This window comes from Rhinoraja longicauda, chromosome 36, assembly GCF_053455715.1.
Source record: "Rhinoraja longicauda isolate Sanriku21f chromosome 36, sRhiLon1.1, whole genome shotgun sequence".
NCBI classification, from domain to species: domain Eukaryota; kingdom Metazoa; phylum Chordata; class Chondrichthyes; order Rajiformes; family Arhynchobatidae; genus Rhinoraja; species Rhinoraja longicauda.
Window position 1 is genome coordinate 3,150,255 of NC_135988.1, and position 21,191 is coordinate 3,171,445.

At 42.8% G+C, this 21,191-nt stretch overlaps 1 protein-coding gene across 3 annotated transcripts in view; it reads left to right on the forward strand.

Moving 5' to 3' along the window:
* Window positions 1–10,919, forward strand: part of elmod3 (ELMO/CED-12 domain containing 3) — a 35,424-nt gene extending 24,505 nt beyond the window's left edge. For all 3 annotated transcript variants that reach the window (XM_078428799.1, XM_078428800.1, XM_078428801.1), the window contains 6 exons: window positions 648–771; window positions 1,209–1,331; window positions 1,670–1,800; window positions 7,698–7,774; window positions 8,356–8,483; window positions 10,057–10,919. In XM_078428799.1, coding sequence (XP_078284925.1) covers window positions 648–771; window positions 1,209–1,331; window positions 1,670–1,800; window positions 7,698–7,774; window positions 8,356–8,483; window positions 10,057–10,292 — 819 coding nt within the window. In that variant the 3' untranslated portion in view covers window positions 10,293–10,919. The remainder of the gene's footprint in view (window positions 1–647; window positions 772–1,208; window positions 1,332–1,669; window positions 1,801–7,697; window positions 7,775–8,355; window positions 8,484–10,056) is intronic.
* Window positions 10,920–21,191: the final 10,272 nt, after the last annotated feature.

Here is a 21,191-nt window from a genome sequence, read left to right on the forward strand (position 1 = left end):
AGGGCATAGCTTTAAGGTGAAAGGGATAAAGTTTAAAGGAGATGTATGGAGCAAGTTCTGTTTTACACACAGAAGGTGGTGAGTGTCTGGAACACACTGTTAGAGGTAGGGGTTGAGGCAGATTTCCCCAAAGGGCACGTTCTTGTGCTGTTCTATGTAACAAAACATATTGAGACATCCTCTGATGTTTAATTAATGCATGGGAGATAACAGCCACTGTGTTTAATACTGATTTTCATTTGTCGAAAAGTTTCTGTTTAAAAAAAAAACCTGTTCGTAAAAGAATTGAATGATAATTGATTGGGAAATAACTGCGGCTGATCAGGACAAATTCAGGCAATGATGGTTAAATACTGCATGGACCACCTTCAGAATTACACTAATGTCCTGAAGGTGTTCCTTCTCCTTGCATTAGGGTTAGGGTTCAAATGCATGAAAGACAAATTGATTAGGGGAATGACACACATGCATTTAGTCTATGGGCGGTTACTCAAGTCTTGAATTATCATCAGATTCAGGGTAAGTTTGGAACTTGTCAGGTGTTACAGAGATTTAGAGGGCTTGGCATAAAGAGTGGAGTATTGGAAATGTGGCAGGATCTTCAAGTTCTCGGGGACAATCCTGGCCATTTTTCTTTATACTTGCAGAAGAACATCCAGCCGATTGTACGTAGGACCGGGTTTTCTGCCATCACCCATTTTCTTTTTGGCCCTCCACGGTTGCACAAGGAGTTACAGGAAGAACGGGATCTGGTATTTGCGATTGCCCAGTGTGAGTATAGCAAGTGGTATAATTGAATATGAAAGAAGATGAACCTTTCCTCTAGTACAGTGAATATTTTAGCATCTAGATATATACGTGATACATTTTACATTTTTAAGCAGAACCCTAGCTTAACACTCCCAAATGGCTAAAATTCTTATAAGGCTCCTTAAAGAATTAGCTAGTGGGTACCCAGTACTGGATTAGCAGAAATTAATGGATATTGAGTTGTGGGTTAACAAAGTTGTCTTGCAATATTGGATGATTGAGTAGCTCAAACTTGTCCATCGATCATTTGTTGCACAATGTAAGAATCCAGATGTAAAACATGTTACTGAGCTTCGCTAGGTGTAGTTTCAAATGGAGGACTAAACATTCTACCTGGTGTATTTTTTATAATTATTAATATTGTTAAACTGCACAACTGCATATCTTTTATGATGCAGGCTCCATGGACAACAATCAGAAAGTTCACATTCGAGTTTTGCAGACAATTTACAAAAAACTGACGGGGGCAAAATTTGACTCTGCAAGATATGGCACACACTGGGAACAACTAGGATTTCAAGGTAAAAAGAAACAAACTGCTTTACAAGTATCCATAAGGAAAATGCACGGAATCTGTTAGGGGAATCAAGAACCAAAAGACGTAGGTTTAAGGTGAGAGGGTCATGATGCTACATTAACCTGAGTATTGGTATTATAAGTAACACCATTAAGTATGTAGGTGCAGTATAGTTGGAAATAGATAAACGGTGTAAAACTGGCTGCGTTGTGAGAGTAGGTTTGCTTTTTCTTTATTCAAAATGTGTCGAAAGAAAAATTGAGGAAAAAAATGTAGACATTTACGAGTGAACCAAAGTAGAATGGTGAAGAAGTTCACGTCTACCATGTTTTATTTTACTAGGTGAAGACCCAGGGACTGACCTGCGTGGGACTGGGTTCCTTGGCCTGATGCACACATTGTATATGGTGATGGACCTGCAGACTCTACCTTTGGCTCGTGACATCTACAAACTGTCGCACCATCCGACACAAGTTAGTTAATGCTCGCACATTTTAACAGCTTAAAGTCCAGTAAGGTCGAGGCATCCCAGTGCTCACAAGAAATGCATGTTAAAGTTGCACAAGGGACACTGTCAAGTTTCTCCATGGGTACGATATTCCTGCAGCCTAAGCAAAACAGATCAGGCCATTGCATGCTTAAATACGCACAGAACAATTTTTCTGCCCACTCACCATTGTGGAGAAGGGAAATTGTAAACGGGAGGTGGATTGGGAAGATCGTGTGCTGGAGGGGGGGTAAAAGGCAAGGGGAGTGCATGAGGAAAGGATCTTGCTGTATAAATGTGGACCTTGTGTAGGTGGGAGAAGGGGCTTGTAGCTCGGGTATTGATGGTCCCTTTAATATCATTATGGGCCTCGGCAAATATCCCCCTTCTCCCTATTCCAGACCTCCGACTGTGTTTGAGGCATGTGTTTGAAGACTGCATGCACAGTAGAATTTTGAATGAGCCATCAATGTGGCCTTTTGAATAGGAAGTTTTGACAAGCAGTTTTACAGACGTCTGTGCTGTATTTGCCAGTGGGCTGACGTTTCCACTCCACGCCTGTGGAGAGTTAGCTAATATCAGGAGGATAATTGTAAAAGCTGCTTTGGTTGGTTAGTGCGCAAAGCCAGAGAAGGAAGTTTTAACGCAGAATTTTGCTACCATCCAACCCACTCTGCTGGTAGGAATGTGTGGGCATCATTTAAGAAGGGTGAGGCTTGCCATGGTGCTATGCTTTGTTAGCTGCTCTCTCAGCATTCAGAGGTCAGGCTACGATTTTGCTTAATTTCAAAAATATACTGTATTCATGATATATACACAGCAAAGTTTTCTGAAGAAGTAACCAAAAACGTAGACGTTGTGTACATGGATTAGGCATTTAATAAAGTTCTGCATGGAAGGTCATATCGCCTGGGAATGAGGGAGAGGTAGTGGACTGGATAGAGAATTGGCTTCACGAAAGGAACCAGAGGGTGATGGTAAAAGGGTGTTTTTCGGACTGGAAGCATGTGACAAGTAGTGTGCTTCAGGAATCGGTGCTGGGCATATTGCTGTTTGTGGTTTATATCCATAATTTGGATGAGAATGTAGAAGGCTTGATTAGTAAGTTTGCAGATGACACTAAAGTGGGTGGTAGTGAAGATGGTTATTAAAAGTTACAGCAGGATCTTGATCAGTTGAGTAAGTGGGCTAAAGAATGGTTAATGGAGTTTAATACAGATAAGTGCGAGGTGTTATATTTTGGCATCAAAGCAGAGCAGGACCTTCGCGGTGAACGGCAGGGCCCTGGGGAGTGTTGTACAGCAGAGGGATCTAGGAGTATAGGTAAAACATTGATGAGGCTGCATTTGCATTCAGTTTTGTTGAACGTGCTATTGGAAGGGTATTGTTAAGCTGGAAAGAATGCAGAGAAGATTGACGAGAATTTTGCCAAGACGAGGGCCTGGGCTATAGGGAGAGATTGGGCACGCTAGGACTTTATTCCTTGGAGTACAGGAGAGTGAAGGGTGATAGATAATAGACAATAGGTCAGGAGTAGGCCATTCGACCCTTCGAGCCAGCACCACCATTCATTGTGATCATGGCTGATCATTCTCAATCAGTACCCCGTTCCTGCCTTTTCCCCATACCCCCTGACTCTGCTATCCTTAAGAGCTCTATCTAGCTCTCTCTTGAATGCATTCCGAGAACTGGCCTCCACTGCCTTCTGAGGCGGAGAATTCCACAGATTTACAACTCTCTGACTGAAAAGTCAGATCTTACTGATCTCTCTGACTGATCTTACAAAAGTATATAAAATCTTTTGTATGTCTTTTACCCAGAATAAGGGAATCAAGGGACATAGGTTTCCGGTGAGAAAGGAAAGATTTAATAGGAATCTGTGGGGCAACCTTTTTACACACAGAATGGTGGGTATATGGAACGAGCTGCCAGAAGAGATAGTTGAGGTAGGTACTGTAACATTTGGACAGGTTCATGGATAGGAAAGGTTTAGAGGGATATAGGTCTAATGTGGGCAGGTGGGACTAGTGTGGATGGGGCATCTTGGTTGGCATTGGAAATTGGGGCCAAAGGCCTTTTTCAGTACTGTATGACTCTAAATAAATTTGGTTCGTGAACCAACCCGCTGAACCTTAATCCTACCTTGACAATGGAAGACTAGGGTCCACCTAATTTTTTTAAATGAAGGTCAATTTTTTTCTAAGAATTTTTTTGCACTCGTGTCTTGGTTTTGGCATGGTCGTCTTTCTTTTAGGTCACGTAATTTATGAATTATTTATTATTTTGCGTTCGAGTCTGTGCCAACGATGCAGATGCAAGCTGGATTTTCATTGTATCTCACTGTACATGGGCCGATGGTAATAGACTTGACTTGGCCTGAAATATCTTTACAAACATTATTCCTATGTTTCAATACATTCGCATCAATGTGTCAGTGCCACTTGCGGTTTACTCTGTTAGTTTGAGCGGCTGTTGCACAGCATTAGCACCTCAGAATCCATAAAGAAAGACTAAATTATTCTAGTGAGGTCAAGGGTGCTCGCTGCCCATGGACCTGAACCTACCGAAAAAGAGAGCACCTGTAGTAAAGGAGAGAGCAGGAAAACTTCAAATTCATATTTTGTTGGAGTCATAAGGGATAAGAGTAGAATTAGGCCATTCGGCCCATCAAGTCCACTCCGCTATTCAATCATGGCTGATCTATCTCTTCCCCTAACCCCATTCTCCTGCCTTCTCCCCATAACCTCTGACACCTATACTAATCAAAAATCTATCTCTGCCTTAAAAATATCCACTGACTTGGCCTCTACAGCCTTCTGTGGCAAAGAATTCCACAGATTCACCACCCTCTGACTAAAGAAAAATTTCCTTATCTTCCTAAAAGAACGTCCTTTAATTCTGAGGCTATGGCCTCTAGTCCTAGACTCTCCCACTAGTGGAAACACCCTCTCCACATCCACTCTTTCCAAGCCTTTCACTATTCTGTATATTTCAATGAGGCCCTCCCTCATTCTTCTAAACTCCAGCGAGTACAGGCCCAGTGCCGACAAACGCTCATCATAGGTTAACCTACTCATTACTGGGATCTTCCTCTCCAGAGCCAGCACATTCATCCTCGGATATGGTGCCCAAAATTGCTCACAATATTCCAAAAGCGGCCTTACCAGCGCCTTATAGAGCCTCAGCATTACATCCCTATTTGATGTAATAAGTCCTCTAGAAATAAATGCTAGCTTGTGTATAGGGTGGGCATTAGGGAATTATGATAAAAATCCCAATAGTAATATGTGAATTAGGAGCAAAAGGCACACTTCCTCAAGCCTGTACTGTCATTCAAAAATATCAGGACTGATCTGATTGTAACCTCAACTCCATGTCTCATCTACACCTTTAGCCTTACGATGACCTCAACAAAGATTATTTATTCCCCTTGCTTTTTTTAAATGCGTGTCATCCCACAACTGTTTGCCAATAACGAGCAGATTTTAGTGCCACATGGTTGGCCTCTGCAAGATCCTTTACAGTGCGTGTGTCGTGCAGCATGTCACAGCTCAGGAGATGTTCCATAGTCTGGAGGTCCCGTCCACACTCGCAGTCTGCCGCATCTTCAGTATATCCCCACTTCAGCATGTTCGATTTGCTCTTCCCCATGCCTGTTCTCAGTCTGTTGAGACTGCGCCAGGTTACCACACCACACACTGTATCCATTCCCCTTGCTCACCAATAATCTCTTTATTTCTGCCTTAAAATCTCTATTCTGCTTCCACCACCCTTTGTGGAAGAGTCTTTCAAAGACTCGGCCCTCCAAGAGAAAACATTTTGTCTCATCCATGTCTTCAGTGGGCATTTGTTTGTAAACAATTGTCCCTAGTTCTAGATTCTCCCTCAATAAGAAACGCCCTCTCGTGTTCATCCTGTCAAGACCTCTCAGAATCTTGTATTCCCTCTCGTTCTACACTTTAGTAGTTACAAGCCTAGCCAGTTCAGCTCTTTTCTCATGAAATAACCTGAGTTCTGGGTACTAATCAGGCAAACCTGCTTTGCACTGCTAACACACTGTATCCTTCCTTGAATAAGGAGATCAATACTGCACACAGTATTGCAGATGTGTTCTCACCTCTATATAACTAGCATATTCCTCCATCTATATTCAATTTATCTAGTATTAAACAATGACATTCTGTTAACTTCCATAATTATTTGATATCAGTCTACTAACCGTGTGGATCATGCAGTCGATACCCACATCTATGTGCATCTGAGTTCTATATTCTCTCATCATTTAGATTATATGGGGTTTTTTATTTTTTGTGCCAAAATAGGCAATTTCACAATTTTACAATTGTGTAAGTAGTTCTGCTATAACACATGTATCTAATTGGATATAATTTTGTTGATGAGCTTTAGGGCACTATTTGTACGGACCAATTTGGTTATAACACAATTTCCACCAAAGCTGAGAAGTTACATTGCAAATTCATGAGCAGAAAAAAAGGCTGTCTTGCATTAAAAAAACAGTCTCGGGAAGGGTGGAGGGGGGGGGGGGTTAAACTGTTTCCATGTAACCACCCCACATAATGAGACACCATTGCTTCTGAAGAACACAGCTGCTAGTTTCACTGCGGGTAGTCATTGGAATGTTATAAACAATCACTTCGATTGGCCGGTGCAGCGATATGTATTTTTAGCTGGTGGGATAAAATAATAAACTTGTAGCTGTTAAAAAGAGAGATCAAAATGTAGAAACAAAGAATTGCAGATGTTGGTTTACACAAAAGGATACAATGTGCTGGACACTTTGTGTCCTTTTAGTTATTAAGAAGACGTTCTTGAAAATGCTGTGGGGAAAAAGAAACCAACTATCGCGTTGCAGCAGAACAATTTCTAAATTATTTTCTTTGCCGTCTTCTAATGTCAATTTTTCTTTGTGGTTTTTCTTTTATCCTTTCTGCATTTTTGCTCTGTCGTTGGCAATCTGTCGTTGGCAATCTCAACAATCGTGCCTTTTTGTGGTGCATTGAAGTCAAATTAATTATAAAAAGTTGAGACCCCAGCATCCAATTCCATGGCACACTACTCATTGTTCCCATTTGTGTCAACTCTTTCCTATTAGCCATCTGATATTCTATCCATGCCAATATGTTACCTCCAGCACAATGAACTTCTATTTTGTGCAATTACAAACGTGTACACACATGCACATGGAAAACTGAAGTGAACAAAAAAAATCTAGTTAAGTGCGGCAGGATTTTTTAACAAAGAATCTGCACGTAAAAATCTTGGAATTTCTTTTAGATGGTGAATGTCTTGATTATTTTTTTAGCGTTAGTATTTTTTAATATAAAACCTGTCGCAGATTTGTATTAAATCATGAGAGGAATAGATCAGGTCTCTTGCCCAGAGTAGGTAAATCGTGAACCAGAGGACGTAGGTTTAAGGTGAAGTGGAAAAATTTAATGGGAATCTGTGGGGTAACTTTTTTTACACAGATGGTGGTGGGTGTATGGAGCAAGCTGCCAGAGGACGTAATTGAGGCTAGGACTATCCCAACGTTTAAGAAAAAAATTAGACAAGGACATGGATAGGACAGGTTTGGAGGGATATGGACCAAACGCAGGCAGATGGGATTAATGTAGCTGGGACATGTGGACTGGTGTTGGCAAATTGGGCTGAAGGACCTGTTTCCACGCTGTATGACTCTGTGACTTTTAGTACATACTCTTGTTATTGAATAAAATTACCCTCTGAACAGACGTGAGACCCGTTTTGGCCTTCATATTTGTGAGAGAATTATTGATCGTATTGGTTCCTCAGTCAATGTTCTACAATATCTCCTCTACAGAGTTATGTTCTGACAACATAACATTTTGCTTTTCATTTCAGAATTTCCCTTTCTGTCTAATGTCCATTAATATCACCAGAATCGCTATCCAGGCTCTGAGGGAAGAATGTCTATCCAAGTAGGTGACTCAGAACATGATGCTAATTTAACCTGAATATTGACTGGGTAGTGAGAAGACAAACATAAGCACAAAGAAAATTATTTATTTGGGGAGCAGATTAAAATTTTCTTCATCCTCCATATCATCCCAAATAAATAAACCTTTGGGGCCCGAAACATTAAGATTTACAATTTGAGAATCATCGTGTGTCAACTTTTATTCGTATAGTAATTGTATTTCAAGAAGTTAAACATAGACTCTTCATTTGTGCATAGGTTATAAAGTTTTGTTAACCTACGAGGAAGACACATTGAAAATATACATGGCTCACTTTGCAGGCATCTTGGGTGCACAGGGCTTTCCTTACCAAAAGCTAGATAATGGGACAGACAAATTCCAGAGCCACAGTCAACAGTCCCTGGCTCAGTAGCAAGGGACGTGGACGTCTGCTTGAATAGTAGAATGAGTGGGATGGGAGACACAAATAAAGTTGGAGGCAAAATAGTGAAAGATTTGGTTATTCTGCGTTCTGAAAGAGGATTATTCTAACCGTGTAAAGTTTTGGATGTGTTCTACATAGTGCGTGTGTTTTGTGGCAGAGAATGTAATCGAAGACAGCAAGTGATTGCAGTCCTGAATGATTTCTACGTGGCAGCATTCCTGTATCTTTATCAGATTTGGAAAACACAGCACAAAACCATCACTGATTCAGGATTTGTTCTTAAAGGTGAGAAATTTGATGCATTTTTTGTGAAATCCTTTGAACATTATATTGTGTGTCGGTCAGGGAAACATTAGATTATCCCACCGGTCGTCCAATCTTACTCCTAAAATATAAGATATAGTCAGCATGGCTTTGTGCATGGTGTATCGTATCTGACAAATTTGATTGAGATTTTTGAAGAGGTGATGAGGAGAGAGTGGTGGACGATGTCTCCATGAACTTTAGACATGTCTGGAAGTTGTGATCATATGGGTTCCACCGTGAGCTAGTCACTTGGATACAAAATTAACTTGGTGGAGGAGTCCAAGGGTGGTTATGGAGGTTTTTTTTGTTGTCAGATTTGGAGGGCTATGACCAATTGTGTCCCACAGGGGTTGACGCTGGGTCCACTGTTGTTTGTCATCTATACTAATCATTTGGATGACAGTGTTGTTAACATGGTTAGTAGGTTTTGCAGATGGCACCAATGATGGTGGTATAGTGGACAGTGAACAGGGTAAGATTACAACGAAATCTAGATCATCTGGGTTAGTAGGCCAAGGATGGCAGATGGAATTTAACTCTGACCAGTGCAAGGTGTTGCATTTTGGTAAGTTAAACCTGGGCTAGAGTTACACAATCAGTGGTAGGACCTGGAAAGTGTAGAAAGGAGAGATCTAAGGATACAGATACATAGTTGCCTGAAAGACAAGGTTGTGAAGAAGGCATTTACCTGAAGAAGACACTTGCCTTTATCAGTCAGGTCAATGAGTACAGGAGTTGGGATGCCATGTTACAAGTCGTAAGTGAGACCAGACGGAGAATTATCTGCAGTTCTGGTTGCCCAGCTTTAGAAAGGATGTCATTAAGCTGGAAGGGGTGTAGAAAAGATTCGCAAGAATGTTACTGGGACTGAGGAGCTTGAGTTATCGGGAAAGGCTGGATAGGCTAGGATCTTTTTTTCCTGGAGCATAGGAGGCTGAATGTAAAATTATGAGGGGTGTAGATATGGTGAATGATCACAGTTTTTTTCCCCAGGGTATGGGAGTGTACAACTAAATGACATAGGTTTAAGATGAGAGGGGAAAGATTTACAAGGAACTGGGTGGCAGCGTTTTCCACACAGAGGGTGGTATGTATTTGGAAGGAGCTGCCAAGGGAAGTTGCAGAGGCAGGTACATAACAATGTTTAAAAGACAATTAGTCAGGCATATGGATAGGAAAGGTTTAGAGGGATGTGCACCAAACACAAGGTAGACCATGATCAGCATGGACGAGTTGGGCCTGCAAGCCTGTTACCATGCTGCATGACTGATTCTCTGACTAATATTTGTGCAGAAAATGGTTTTGGAAGCATTTGACTAAAACATTGAGTTGCCCATGGGAGATATGGGCAAAGCTAAATTAAAGATGAAAAGTTGTCTTCAAACAAATATGAATAATATATTTTGCCCAATGTATCCTGGTGCATCCAATTAAAATGCAGTGAGACTGATATGAAACCATGTCGTCAATATTGCCACTGGAATTTCCATGAAATTCCATTTCAACTTTCACGATTTTGTGAATACAAGATATCTTTCCTATTTCCTTGCAGAGGTTGAAACGTTTGCCAAAAAGAATCCAAAGCAACTGCTGAAAAAGTTGGAAACCTACTTGATGGAGCGTCAGAATGGGATGGTCCTACTCACGGACAAAGTGTCCCTCAGTACTAACCATGCTGTGATGAGGCCGAAACCCACGTTGGCTGCAAACACCAAAGAGATGAATTTTATGGGCGTGTGTGAGCTGGAGCCCGAGCCAGAGTCTGAGGGTGAGGTGCGGCTAATCTAAAACTAGGTGTGAGTGATTGGGAAAGATAACCGACATCACCACATGGCAGGGATGTGACATCTGAAGGTTTCACGACTATGGCATGCACTACTCACTACACTGGACATTATACAATGCTGGCATTAAACATACACAACAACGTAAGTGCAGTAGAACCTCGGCTTCTCCTAATAACAGTGGCTTGCAAATGTGTAATTGTTGTAAGCTTGCTGTATTAGCTCATATAATCAGTACTGCTCTAGCTTGAACACTCAAGTGCAGATAATGCTAGAACACAGAAGCTTTCTGCTACCTTTCTAAAACTGTTCCTCGGTTGGAACATGACCTTACTCAGGAGAGGAGAACATATTTGTTCCTTTTAACAATGATGCGGTCTGTGCTGGGCATAGTTTGAACTCTACTTTTTAAGTGACACTATTTAGCTTTAATTCTGAATTAGTGCTGTCAGTAACAACACAGAAAGCTTAAAGATGCAATACCATTGTCTCTATATTCGGGTTGGCAAAATGATTTTGGTTCATATTATTCAACCGAATGGAAAGATTCTTATTTCAAGGTGGACACACAAAATGCTGGAGTAACTCAGCAGGACAGGCAGCATCTCTGGAGAGAAAGTATGGGTGACGTTTCGGGTCGACCCTTCTTCAGTCTGTAGAAGGGTCTCGACCTGAAACGTTATCCATTCCTCCTCTCCAGAGATGCTGCCTGTCCCGCTGAGTTACTCCAGCATTTTGTGTGTCTACCTTCGATTTAAACCAGCATCTGCAGTTCTTTCCTACTTATTTCAAGGTGGTTCTCTCTTACCCTAATTTTAATCTTAAGCACACAAACTTGTTGACCTAAGTATTTGATGTAATCAAAAGACATGTAATACCTGACACCCAACATGGTTCTATAGTTTTCTCATTCTGTAGTACTTGTTCAGACAGCAAGTCGTGGGCCAGGCACCAAATAGAAAACTGATTCTGAATGAGCTGAAAACTTGTTCAAACCCATGAAAGTTTTAGAATTTCATACAAAGTCCAATCAATAGTTGCAAGTGACAGGCTAGTTACATGTAGTCCTGCATATGGTCCAATCGTTGAGTATTCTTGCATCTTTATATTCTGTACCTTCTCATTTATTTACAAGCAAACTATTCAGCTGTGCACAGTGTTGAGCCTTGTGTGGCTTTTATCTATTTTTTTATGGTGTGCTGTTCCCCTCCTTCAACCCTCGTGAGTGCTAGATCAGACATGTGGTACGTCCAGCGTCCTGTGTAATTGCTGATCAGTTTATGGTACCAGTAACATTGGAACTTCCAAGAAAACACTTGCTAGCCTTGTTTTATTCTATGTATGTACTCTAATATGTTTTAAATGTACTCTTAAATTGGACTGTTAGGTTATCAGAGATCTTTAGTTGTGGTTATTAAAACTTGTCCACGATGAGGAACCTTCAATGATCTGTACCTCTGAAGTGGTTGAGGTTAAATTACAGCTGTAGCTTTCATTTCATTTCTCCAGCGTCCAACAGGCTGCAGTGAATGCTCTTCTTGACTAGCAGTAAATGCAGCCCTTCAGTATGGTGGTCTGCAGTGTTTTGTTGAAGCTTTTGTGGGATGTTTGGTTTGAGGAGAAAATAGTTTTTGTCCGATTCTTTTGAATTTAGATTCAAAGTATATGGAATGTGTGTCCTTGAACACTGCAAGGTTTTAAACATATCAGAGCTTGTTGCTTCCACCATGAATTCATTCACGAGAAGTTATAAGGGAGCAGATTACTGCATGTCATTTGCCAATGCAGAGATCTGTGTTGATGAAACTTGTGCAAAGACAGGAAAATTCTGCACATTAGCAATTATCAGTCACATGGTGCACATTGCTGAGATTCCTTAGAAAATCTTGGTAATATATCTGGAATGAGCTAAAATAAAAGTAGGCATCACAAATTGGTGAAACGGAATGGAACTATGAGATCCTTTTGTGCTGGACATTATTTGTTTATTGGAACGGGTAAATTTGCTTTTCCCCTGACTCCATTTGCAAAGTGAATGGTATTTTATAGATGCTAACTCCCAATAGTTCTAGAGTTTGTTGCATCCCCCTTGTACTGAGGTCAATATTGGAAAGTTGCCATGTAGTGATTGTAAGAGCCCTTGTCTGACATTATTCTAGCAGTTTAATGTTGTGCCACCAGATGCACGGGCTGCAGTGAATCATACAGCTAGCGGTAAGCTTGGGTATCGTTTAACTCTGCTTAAATCCAGAACACACTGTTTCCACATTTTCATTCAGGAGAGAGATATAATAAATTTGTACGGAATCAGTTGCCATTAGATATGTCTAATCAGTGTAGATTAGCAAACAATGTAGCCACTATTGGATTAAGCTAGAGGAACTGGTGATCCGACCACTGTTGTTTCCCATCTGATCACCAGTATATTCCAGCACTGGAGATGGTGCAGGGAATAGTATGGAAAATGGTCAAAATTTAAAAATAAAATTCAAATAAATTGTGAGTGTTGAACAAGGAAGCAGCATAAAGCTGGTAAAGGGCAATATGGAACGAGCCACAAAATGTTGGATCACAGGGACACTGATTATGTAGAAGAGACCTATAGAAATAGGAGTAGAGGTGAAAATTGTCCAGGCATTTGAGAAACAGGTGCATGCTGCAGTTGGCATTTGAGGATGATTCTTGATGAATGGCCCATGATGGATTAAGTGGCCTTCCTCACCGACGGTTATCTTGTAATTGGATTCTACCTTTGGATTAATGGCCAAGTTTCATTCAAATTGGGCAAAAACTCTACTTGGATTTTTAAATGAATGGGAGACTCTTAAACATTGTGCATTGTTAGGCATCCATTGGAATAGGAAAATTAACAATGAAAATTTCAGTAAAGTAGAAGTAAAGAGGCATTTTACATTACATTTGCAGTTTATTATTTTTGCAAATTTAGACCATATCTAGTCTAAATCTTTAGGTTGGAACGACAGATGAGAACTAAACTTTTACTGGTGGTGTTGGTAGGGGAACAATGAACTAACAGCACACAGATGCTTAACAGATAAAATTGTAATGTATTAAAAAGGCATGACATTTTGTGAAAGCCACTGTTACCAACCTATATGAATCAAATTTGGTGACAACACTGGAAACAGCTGCATGGGAGGTTGAGAGACGCTAGAATACCAATGGCTCTGGTTTCCTGGAAGTGTACTGTTTGATTGTGGATGCAATCTGCCGACATACTACACACTTCTCCATACTGGCCACGGTTTGTGATGAGGTTGGGCCAATTCAGAGTTTGGGAATTGAGTCCTTACCTATTTTAGTGTTAGAAACAGGTTTTGGATTTGAACAAGTTTGCTGATGGATCCAATGTTCCTTTACTACATTAAATGTCCTGTAACAATTGTGCAGAGATGAGATGTATACTGGGGACCTACAAAATTCTGCCTGAAATTATTTCAAAGATCTATGGGCTATTGAAGTCACTGCAGGTAATGTGACTTTGTTTCAAAAGTTTGATGTTTTATTGACAGTTCTCATTTCTTCTGTGATTTCTTATTGTTTTCTTTGCTCAAACACAGGTTAATTGCTGTTATTACTTTTAAGCAGGATTTCACTAATGAGCACTGTGACTGGTTGTATTCAGGATGTAAGATTAGCACTGTGGTTGTACTTGGGATGTCATGGTAACATAAGCACTAAACATCTTTATTTTTGCATCCATTAAATTTTATGTTTTTAAAATAAAAAAATGAATCTGCTACTATTTCACAACCGGTAGCATTACTGCATCACAATAAATATTAATTTTGTGAATGCTCCAGCGGTTATCTTGGAATGGATAGTTTGCCCTTGGCTTCGTTCTAGGAAGTGTAGATTAATGCATCCGTTACAATCTTCAAACTTGACAGTTTTTTCAATAAGATCTTCTGGAATCCTATTCTGCTCATCTAGACCCACTTTCCCTGTTTACAGTCATCCATTTTGTCATTTAAACACTCCTGACTCCAATAAAGACCCCCCCCCCCTTCACTCCCCGTGTTGCCCTTTACCCCATGTGGTCCATGCTTAAGAGCTATCCATCTTCAATAAAGACCTTTCCCCTTCCTTCGAAGGTAGACATAAAAGACGTAGAGTAACTCAGCGGGTCTCTTCTTCAGACTGATGTCAGGGGAGGGGGCGGGACAAAGATAGAATATAGTCGGAGACAGGAAGACTAGTGGGAGAACTGGGAAGGGGAGGGGATAGAGAGGGAAAGCAGGGGACTATCTAAAGTTAGAGAAGCCAAATAGTCATACCGCTGGGGTGTAAACTACCCACGCGAAATATGAGGTGCTGTTCCTCCAATTTGCGCTGGGCCTCACTCTAACAATGGAAGAGGCCCAGGACAGAACGTCAGATTGGGAATGGGAGGGGGAGTTGAAGTGCTGAGCCACGGGGAGATCAGGTAGGCTAAGACCGACTGAGCGACATGGACTGACCTACAAGACGTAATAATGTTGCATTTGGATAGCAGTAAAAGGATAAGTCCAAGTCAGCATGGATTTATGAAAGGGAAATTATGCTTGACTAATCTGGAATTTTTTGAGGATGTGACAAGTAAAATGGATGAAGGGGTGTCAGTGGATGTAGTGTATTTAGACTTTCAGAAAGCCTTTGATAAGGTCCCACACAGGAGATTGGTAAGCAACATAAGAGCACATGGTATTGGGGGTAGGGTGTTGACATGGATAGAGAATTGGTTGGCAGACAGGAAGCAAAGAGTAGGAGTAAACGGGTCCTTTTTAGAATGGCAGGCAGTGGCGAGTGGAGTGCCGCAAGGCTCGATGTTGGGGTCGCATTTGTTTACCATATATAGGGCGTCACGGTAGCGCAGCGGTAGAGTTGCTGCTTTACAGCAAATGCAGCGCCGGAGACTCAGGTTTGATCCTGACTACGGGTGCTCTACTGTAAGGAGTTTGTACGTTCTCCCCGTGACCTGCGTGGGTTTTCTCCGAGATCTTCGGTTTCCTCCCACACTCCAAAGACGTACAGGTATGTAGGTTAATTGGCTGGGTAAAATGTAAAAATTGTCCCTAGTGGGTGTAGGATAGTGTTAATGTACGGGGATCACTGGGCGGCACGGACTTGGAGGGCCGAAAAGGCCTATTTCCGACTGTATATATATGATATGATATATTAATGATTTGGATGAAGGAGTTAGAAGTAACACTAGCAAGTTTGTAGATGACACAGCTGGGTGGCAGTGTGAACTGCGGAGGATTTTAGGAGGTTGCAGGTTGACCTGGACAGGTTGAGTGAGTGGGCAGATGCGTGGCAGATGCAGTATAATATAGATAAATGTGAGGTTATCTACTTTGGCGGCAAAAACAAGGAGACACATTATTATCTCAATGGTGTCAGGTTAGGTAAGGGGGAGGTGCAGCGAGACCTGGGTGTCCTTGTACACCAGTCACTGAAAGTTGGCGTGCAGGTACAGCAGGTAATGAAGAAAGTTAATGGCATGTTGGCCTTCATAACGAGAGGATTTCAGTATAGGAGTAAAAAGGTTCTTCTGCAGTTGTATAGGGCCCTGGTAAGACCACATCTGGAGTATTGTGTACAGTTTTGGTCTCCTAATTTGAGGAAGGACATCCTTGAAATTGAGGCAGTGCAGCGTAGGTTCACGAGATTGATCCCTGGGATAGTGGGACTGTCATATGAGGAAAGATTGAAAAGACTAGGCTTGTATTCACTGGAGTGTAGAAGGATGAGAGGGAATGTTATAGAGACATATAAAATTATAAAAGGACTGGACAAGCTAGATGCAGGAAAAATGTTCCCAATTGTGGGGGAGTCCAGAACCAGGGGCCACAGTCTTAGAATAAAGGGGAGGCCATTTAAAACTGAGGTGAGAAGGAACTTTTTCACCCAGAGTTGTGAATTTGTGGAATTCTCTGCCACAGAGGGCAGTGGAGGCTAAATCACTGGATGAATTTAAGAGAGAGTTAGATAGAGCTTTAGGGGCTAGCGGAATCGAGGGACATGGGGAGAAGTTGGGCATAGGTTACTGATTGTGGATGATCAGCCATGATCACAATGAATGGCGGTGCTGGCTCGAAGGGCCAAATGGCCTCCTCCTGCACCTATTTTCTATGTTTCTACACATTTCCCCTTCCTTCACTCCCTGTGTTCCCCATTGCCCCATGCTGTATATTCTTAATAGCCGCCCATCTCGAACATTTTCTGGTTCTGATTAATGGTCAACCTGAAACATTAATTCTGTTTCTCTACACAGAAGCTATCAGATCTTTTTGGAATCTGTATTTTTGGAATTTTCCACTTCTTTTCAGATTTCCAGCATCTGCAGTAATTTATGTGTGTTTATTTGAACCATCATTGCGACCTTGTGAAAATTGAAGATTTGCACCACTCTTTCTGAAAAGCACAGAATTAAAAAAATGCAGCACAGGAACTTCCCCATCAGCCTACCCTGCCTGCGCTAAACATAACACCACATTAAACAAATCACATCTGCTTGAATGTGAGCATCCCTCAGTTCCTTGGCACAATGGCGCAGCAGTAGAGTTGCTGCCTTGCAGCGCCAGAGACCTGGATTCAATGCTGATTATGGGTGTTGTTCGTACAGAGTTTGTACATTCTGCCTGTGACTGTGGATTTCCTCTGGGTGCTCCGGTTTCCTCCCACATTCCAAAGACATACAGGTTCGTAGATTAATTGACTTCTGTAAATTGTTCCTAGTGTGTAGGATAGAACAAGTGTGTGGGTGATTGCTGGTCAGCGCAGACTCGGTGGGCCGAAGGGCCCATTTTCATGTTGTATCTCCAAAGACTGTTCATGTGTCTGTCTAAATGCTTCTTAAATATTCGGATGCCTCCTGGGGCAGCACATTCTAGTCAAGTCAAATTTATTTGTATAGCACATTTAAACACAACCCACATTGACCAAAGTGCTGTACATCAGTGCTGGTACTAAAAAAGAACATACAATAGCACACAAACCTAACAACACATACATAAACAGTTCACAGTTTACAGCCCCCCTTCAGAGGGCCTCAAACGCTACGGAATAGAAATAGGTTTTGAGCTTGGACTTAAAGGAGTGGATGGAGGGGGCAGTTCTGATGGGGAGAGGGATGCTGTTCCACAGTCTAGGAGCTGCAACCGCAAAGGCGTGGTCACCCCTGAGCTTAAGCCTAGACCGCGGGATAGTCTTCTTCTGTCGTATGTCTTTTAGACCTGCAGCTCCGTTGAGGCGAGCCAGACCAACGTGTCATCGTCCAGGTCAATCAGACCTCGTTCACCATTCGGTGGGCGGTATTTGGGGCAACTGGTGACTATGTGCTCCACTGTCTGTGTTGGGTCCCCACACTCGCAGGAGGCACTGTCCACGAGACCCCACCTCTTCATCGACACTCCCTAGCGTCCGATGCCTGTCCTCAAGTGATTGAGGGTTCTCCACTGCTTTCGGGGCAGGTCCTGGCCAGGGACGTCCATGGGTTCACCGATGTAGCGGTGCGGCCTAGATGGTTCCGCTGACTTCTACTGGTCTCTCCATCTCGTCTTGACCCAGGTGGCCTTGGAAGTGTCGACCGGTGTTGTACAGAGCAGCTCGTGGGCTTGCATGGCAAAGGAGCGCCGTGACTTGAGGCGCACATGTCGTGGTGTCTCTGTGACGATCTGATGGAGAAGGTGGAAATCACTAGTCTGTGCCTTTCGAGGAAGGGCCAGTGTGGCTGCTTCCCGTCTGATGTTAGCCGGGGCGATGCCGGCAAGGACGGGCAGTTGGTTTACTGGGGTAGCTCGGAGGCATCCGGAGACAGTCCGTAGTGCGCTGTTGAGGGCAGCATCCAGCTTCTTAGCGTGAGGGTTATGGCACCAGACTGGGGCGCAGTACTGCCCCGCGCAGTACTCGGCGGCTGAGAACACCAGGGCCACTGTGGACATGCGCAGTGTCTTCATCGTGGCTCCCCATGTGGTGCCGGCTAGGCGGCGTATCAGTGCAGCACAGGCACAGTCAAAAGCCGCCAACTGTCGAGGTTTAGCGCTACTGCAGCTCAACGTTGAACGCGGGACAGTCAGTAGCCCCAAGTCAGCCCCAAGGACCTGAGTGACCTGGAGTTTGAGTGGTGGGTTAGAAGATTTTTGATATGGGGTGATGCTGATGCTCAAGAGGCAGTGAATGGTAGGGCTCTGGGGTGTGTTATAGAGTAGAGGGATCTAGGAGCGCAGGTACATAGTTCCTTGAAGATGGAGTCGCAGTTAGATGGGGTGGTCAAAAAAGCTTTTGGGACATTAGCCTTCATCAGTCAGAGTATTGAGTATAGAAGTTGGGAGGTCATGTTGCCATTATATAAGACGTTGGTTAAGGCCGCATTTAGAGTATTCCGTTCAGTTCTGGGCACCATGTTATAGGGAAGATGTTGTCAAGCTGGAAAGGATACAGAGAAGATTTACGAGTATGTTGCCAGAAGTTGCGGGTCTGAGCTACAGGAAGAGGTTGAGTTGGCAGGGACTCTATTCCTTGGAACGTAGGAGGATGACGGGTGATCTTAGAGGTGTATAAAATCATGAGAGGAATGAGTAGGGGAATTGATGACCAGAGGAGATAGCTGTCATGTGAAGGGGAAAAGATTTAATAGGAATCTGAGGGGTAACTTTTTTTCACAGAGGGTGGTGGGCGTATGGAACGAACTGCCAGAGGAAGTAGTTGAGGCAGGGACTATCGCAACATTTAAGAAATAATTAGACAGGTACATAGATAGGACAGGTTTGGAGGGATGTGGGCCAAACGCAGGCAGGTGGGACTAGTGCAGCTGGGATATGTTGGCCAGTGTGGGCAAATTGGGCCGAAGGGCCTGTTTCCGCACTGTATCACTCTATGACAACAACCCAAATTTGTTCAATCTTTCGACATACATTATAATCCAGGCAACATCCTGGTGAATTTCTTCTGCACCCACTCCAAAGTCTCACATCCTTCCTATAGTGTGGTGATCAGAACTGCAAATGCGGCCTAACCAATGTTTTACATAACTGCTACATGACTTGCTGACTTTTATACTCGATACCCTGACCGATCATAGCAAAACATAGCAAGTTTGCGGATGACACAAAGCTGGGTGGCAGTGTGAGCTGCGAGGAGGATGCTATGAGGCTGCAGGGTGACTTAGATAGGTTGGGTGAGTGGGCAGATGCATGGCAGTGTAATGTGGATAAATGTGAGGTTATCCACTTTGGTGGTAAGAACAGAAAGGCAGTTCTTGCCTTCAGAAGAACAGGAACCCCACTAGTTACTGCCTGCCATTCTGAAAAGGACCCGTTAATTCCTGTCTGCCAACCAGTTCTCTATCCATGTCAATACCCCAACCCCAATACCATGTGCTCTAATTTTGCACACTAATCTCTTGTGTGGGACATGGTCAAAGGCTTTTTGAAAGTCCAGATACACCACATCCACTGGCTCTTCCTTATCCATTACTTGTTACATCCTCAAAAAGTTCCAGAAGATTAATCAAGCATGATTTCCCCTTCATAAATCCATGCTGACTTTGACTGATCCTGTCACTTCTTTCCAAATGCGCTGCTATAACAACTTTAACAATCGACTCAAGCATCTTCCCCACTACCGATGTAAGGCTAACTGGTTTATAATTCCCCTTTTTCTCTCTCCCTCCTTTCTTAAAAAGTGTAGTTACATTGGCTACCCTCCAGTCCACAGGAACTAATCCAGAGTCGAGAGAACATTGGAAAATGATCACCAATGCAACCATTTCTAGGGGCACCTCCTTGAGTACTCTGGGATGCAGACCATCATGCCCTGGGGATTTATTTGCATTCAGTCTCAACAGTTTACCTAACACCATTTCCTGACTAATGAGGATTCCCTTCGGTTCCTCCCTCCCACTAGATCCTCGGTCCCCTGGTATTTCTGGGAGATTGTTTGTGTCTTCCTTAGTGAAGGCAGAACCAAAGTACTCGTTTAACTGTTCTGCCATTTCTTTGCTTCGCATTATAAATTCACCTGGCTCTGATGGTAAGGGTCCTACATTTGTCTTCATTAATCTTTTCCTTTTTAGATATCGAAAGAAGCTTTTAGAATCAGTTTTTATAATCCCCACAAGCTTTCATGCTCTCCACCCCCCCCCCCCCCCCCCCCCCCCCCCATCTTAAGAGTGTGCCATATACTGTTTTAACCACCCTATCTACTTGTGCTACCACTTCAGGGAGCTATGAACTTGCACCCAAAGATCCCTCTGTACATCAATGGTCCTAAGGGTCCTGCAGTATGTTTGCCTCTTGCATTAGACCTCCCAAACACAACACTAATCATTTGTCAGCATTAAACTACATCGATCATTTTCAACTGAAATTTTCAGCTGCATTGTTTGACAGTCTTTCTCGTTGCCCACAACTCTTACCAATTTTCGTGTTGTCTGCAAACATACTGATTGCAGATTGCCACTGGTCATAGACCTCGCGTCAGAAGGTACACCACTACCACGACTCCTTGCCTTCTGTGACCAAGCAAATTTTGGATTCAATTTACAAAATCAACATGAATCCCATCTTCTGGATGAGCCTACCATGTCCGATGTGGGCAGCATGGTGGAGCAGCGGTAGAGTTGCTGCCTTGCAGCGCCAGAGACCCGGGTTCGATCCCGACTACAGGTGCTGTCTGTACGGAGTTTGGACTTTCCGTGACAGCGTGGGTTTTCTCCGAGATCTTTGGTTTCCTCCCACACTCCAAACACATTAAGGTTTGTAGGCTAATTGGCTTGATATAAATGTAAATTGTCCCTGGTGTGTATAGGATACTGTTAATGTGTGGGGATCATTGGTTGGTGTGGGCCGAAGGGCCTGGTTCTGCACAGTGTCTATAAACTAAACTAATGCTTTTCTTA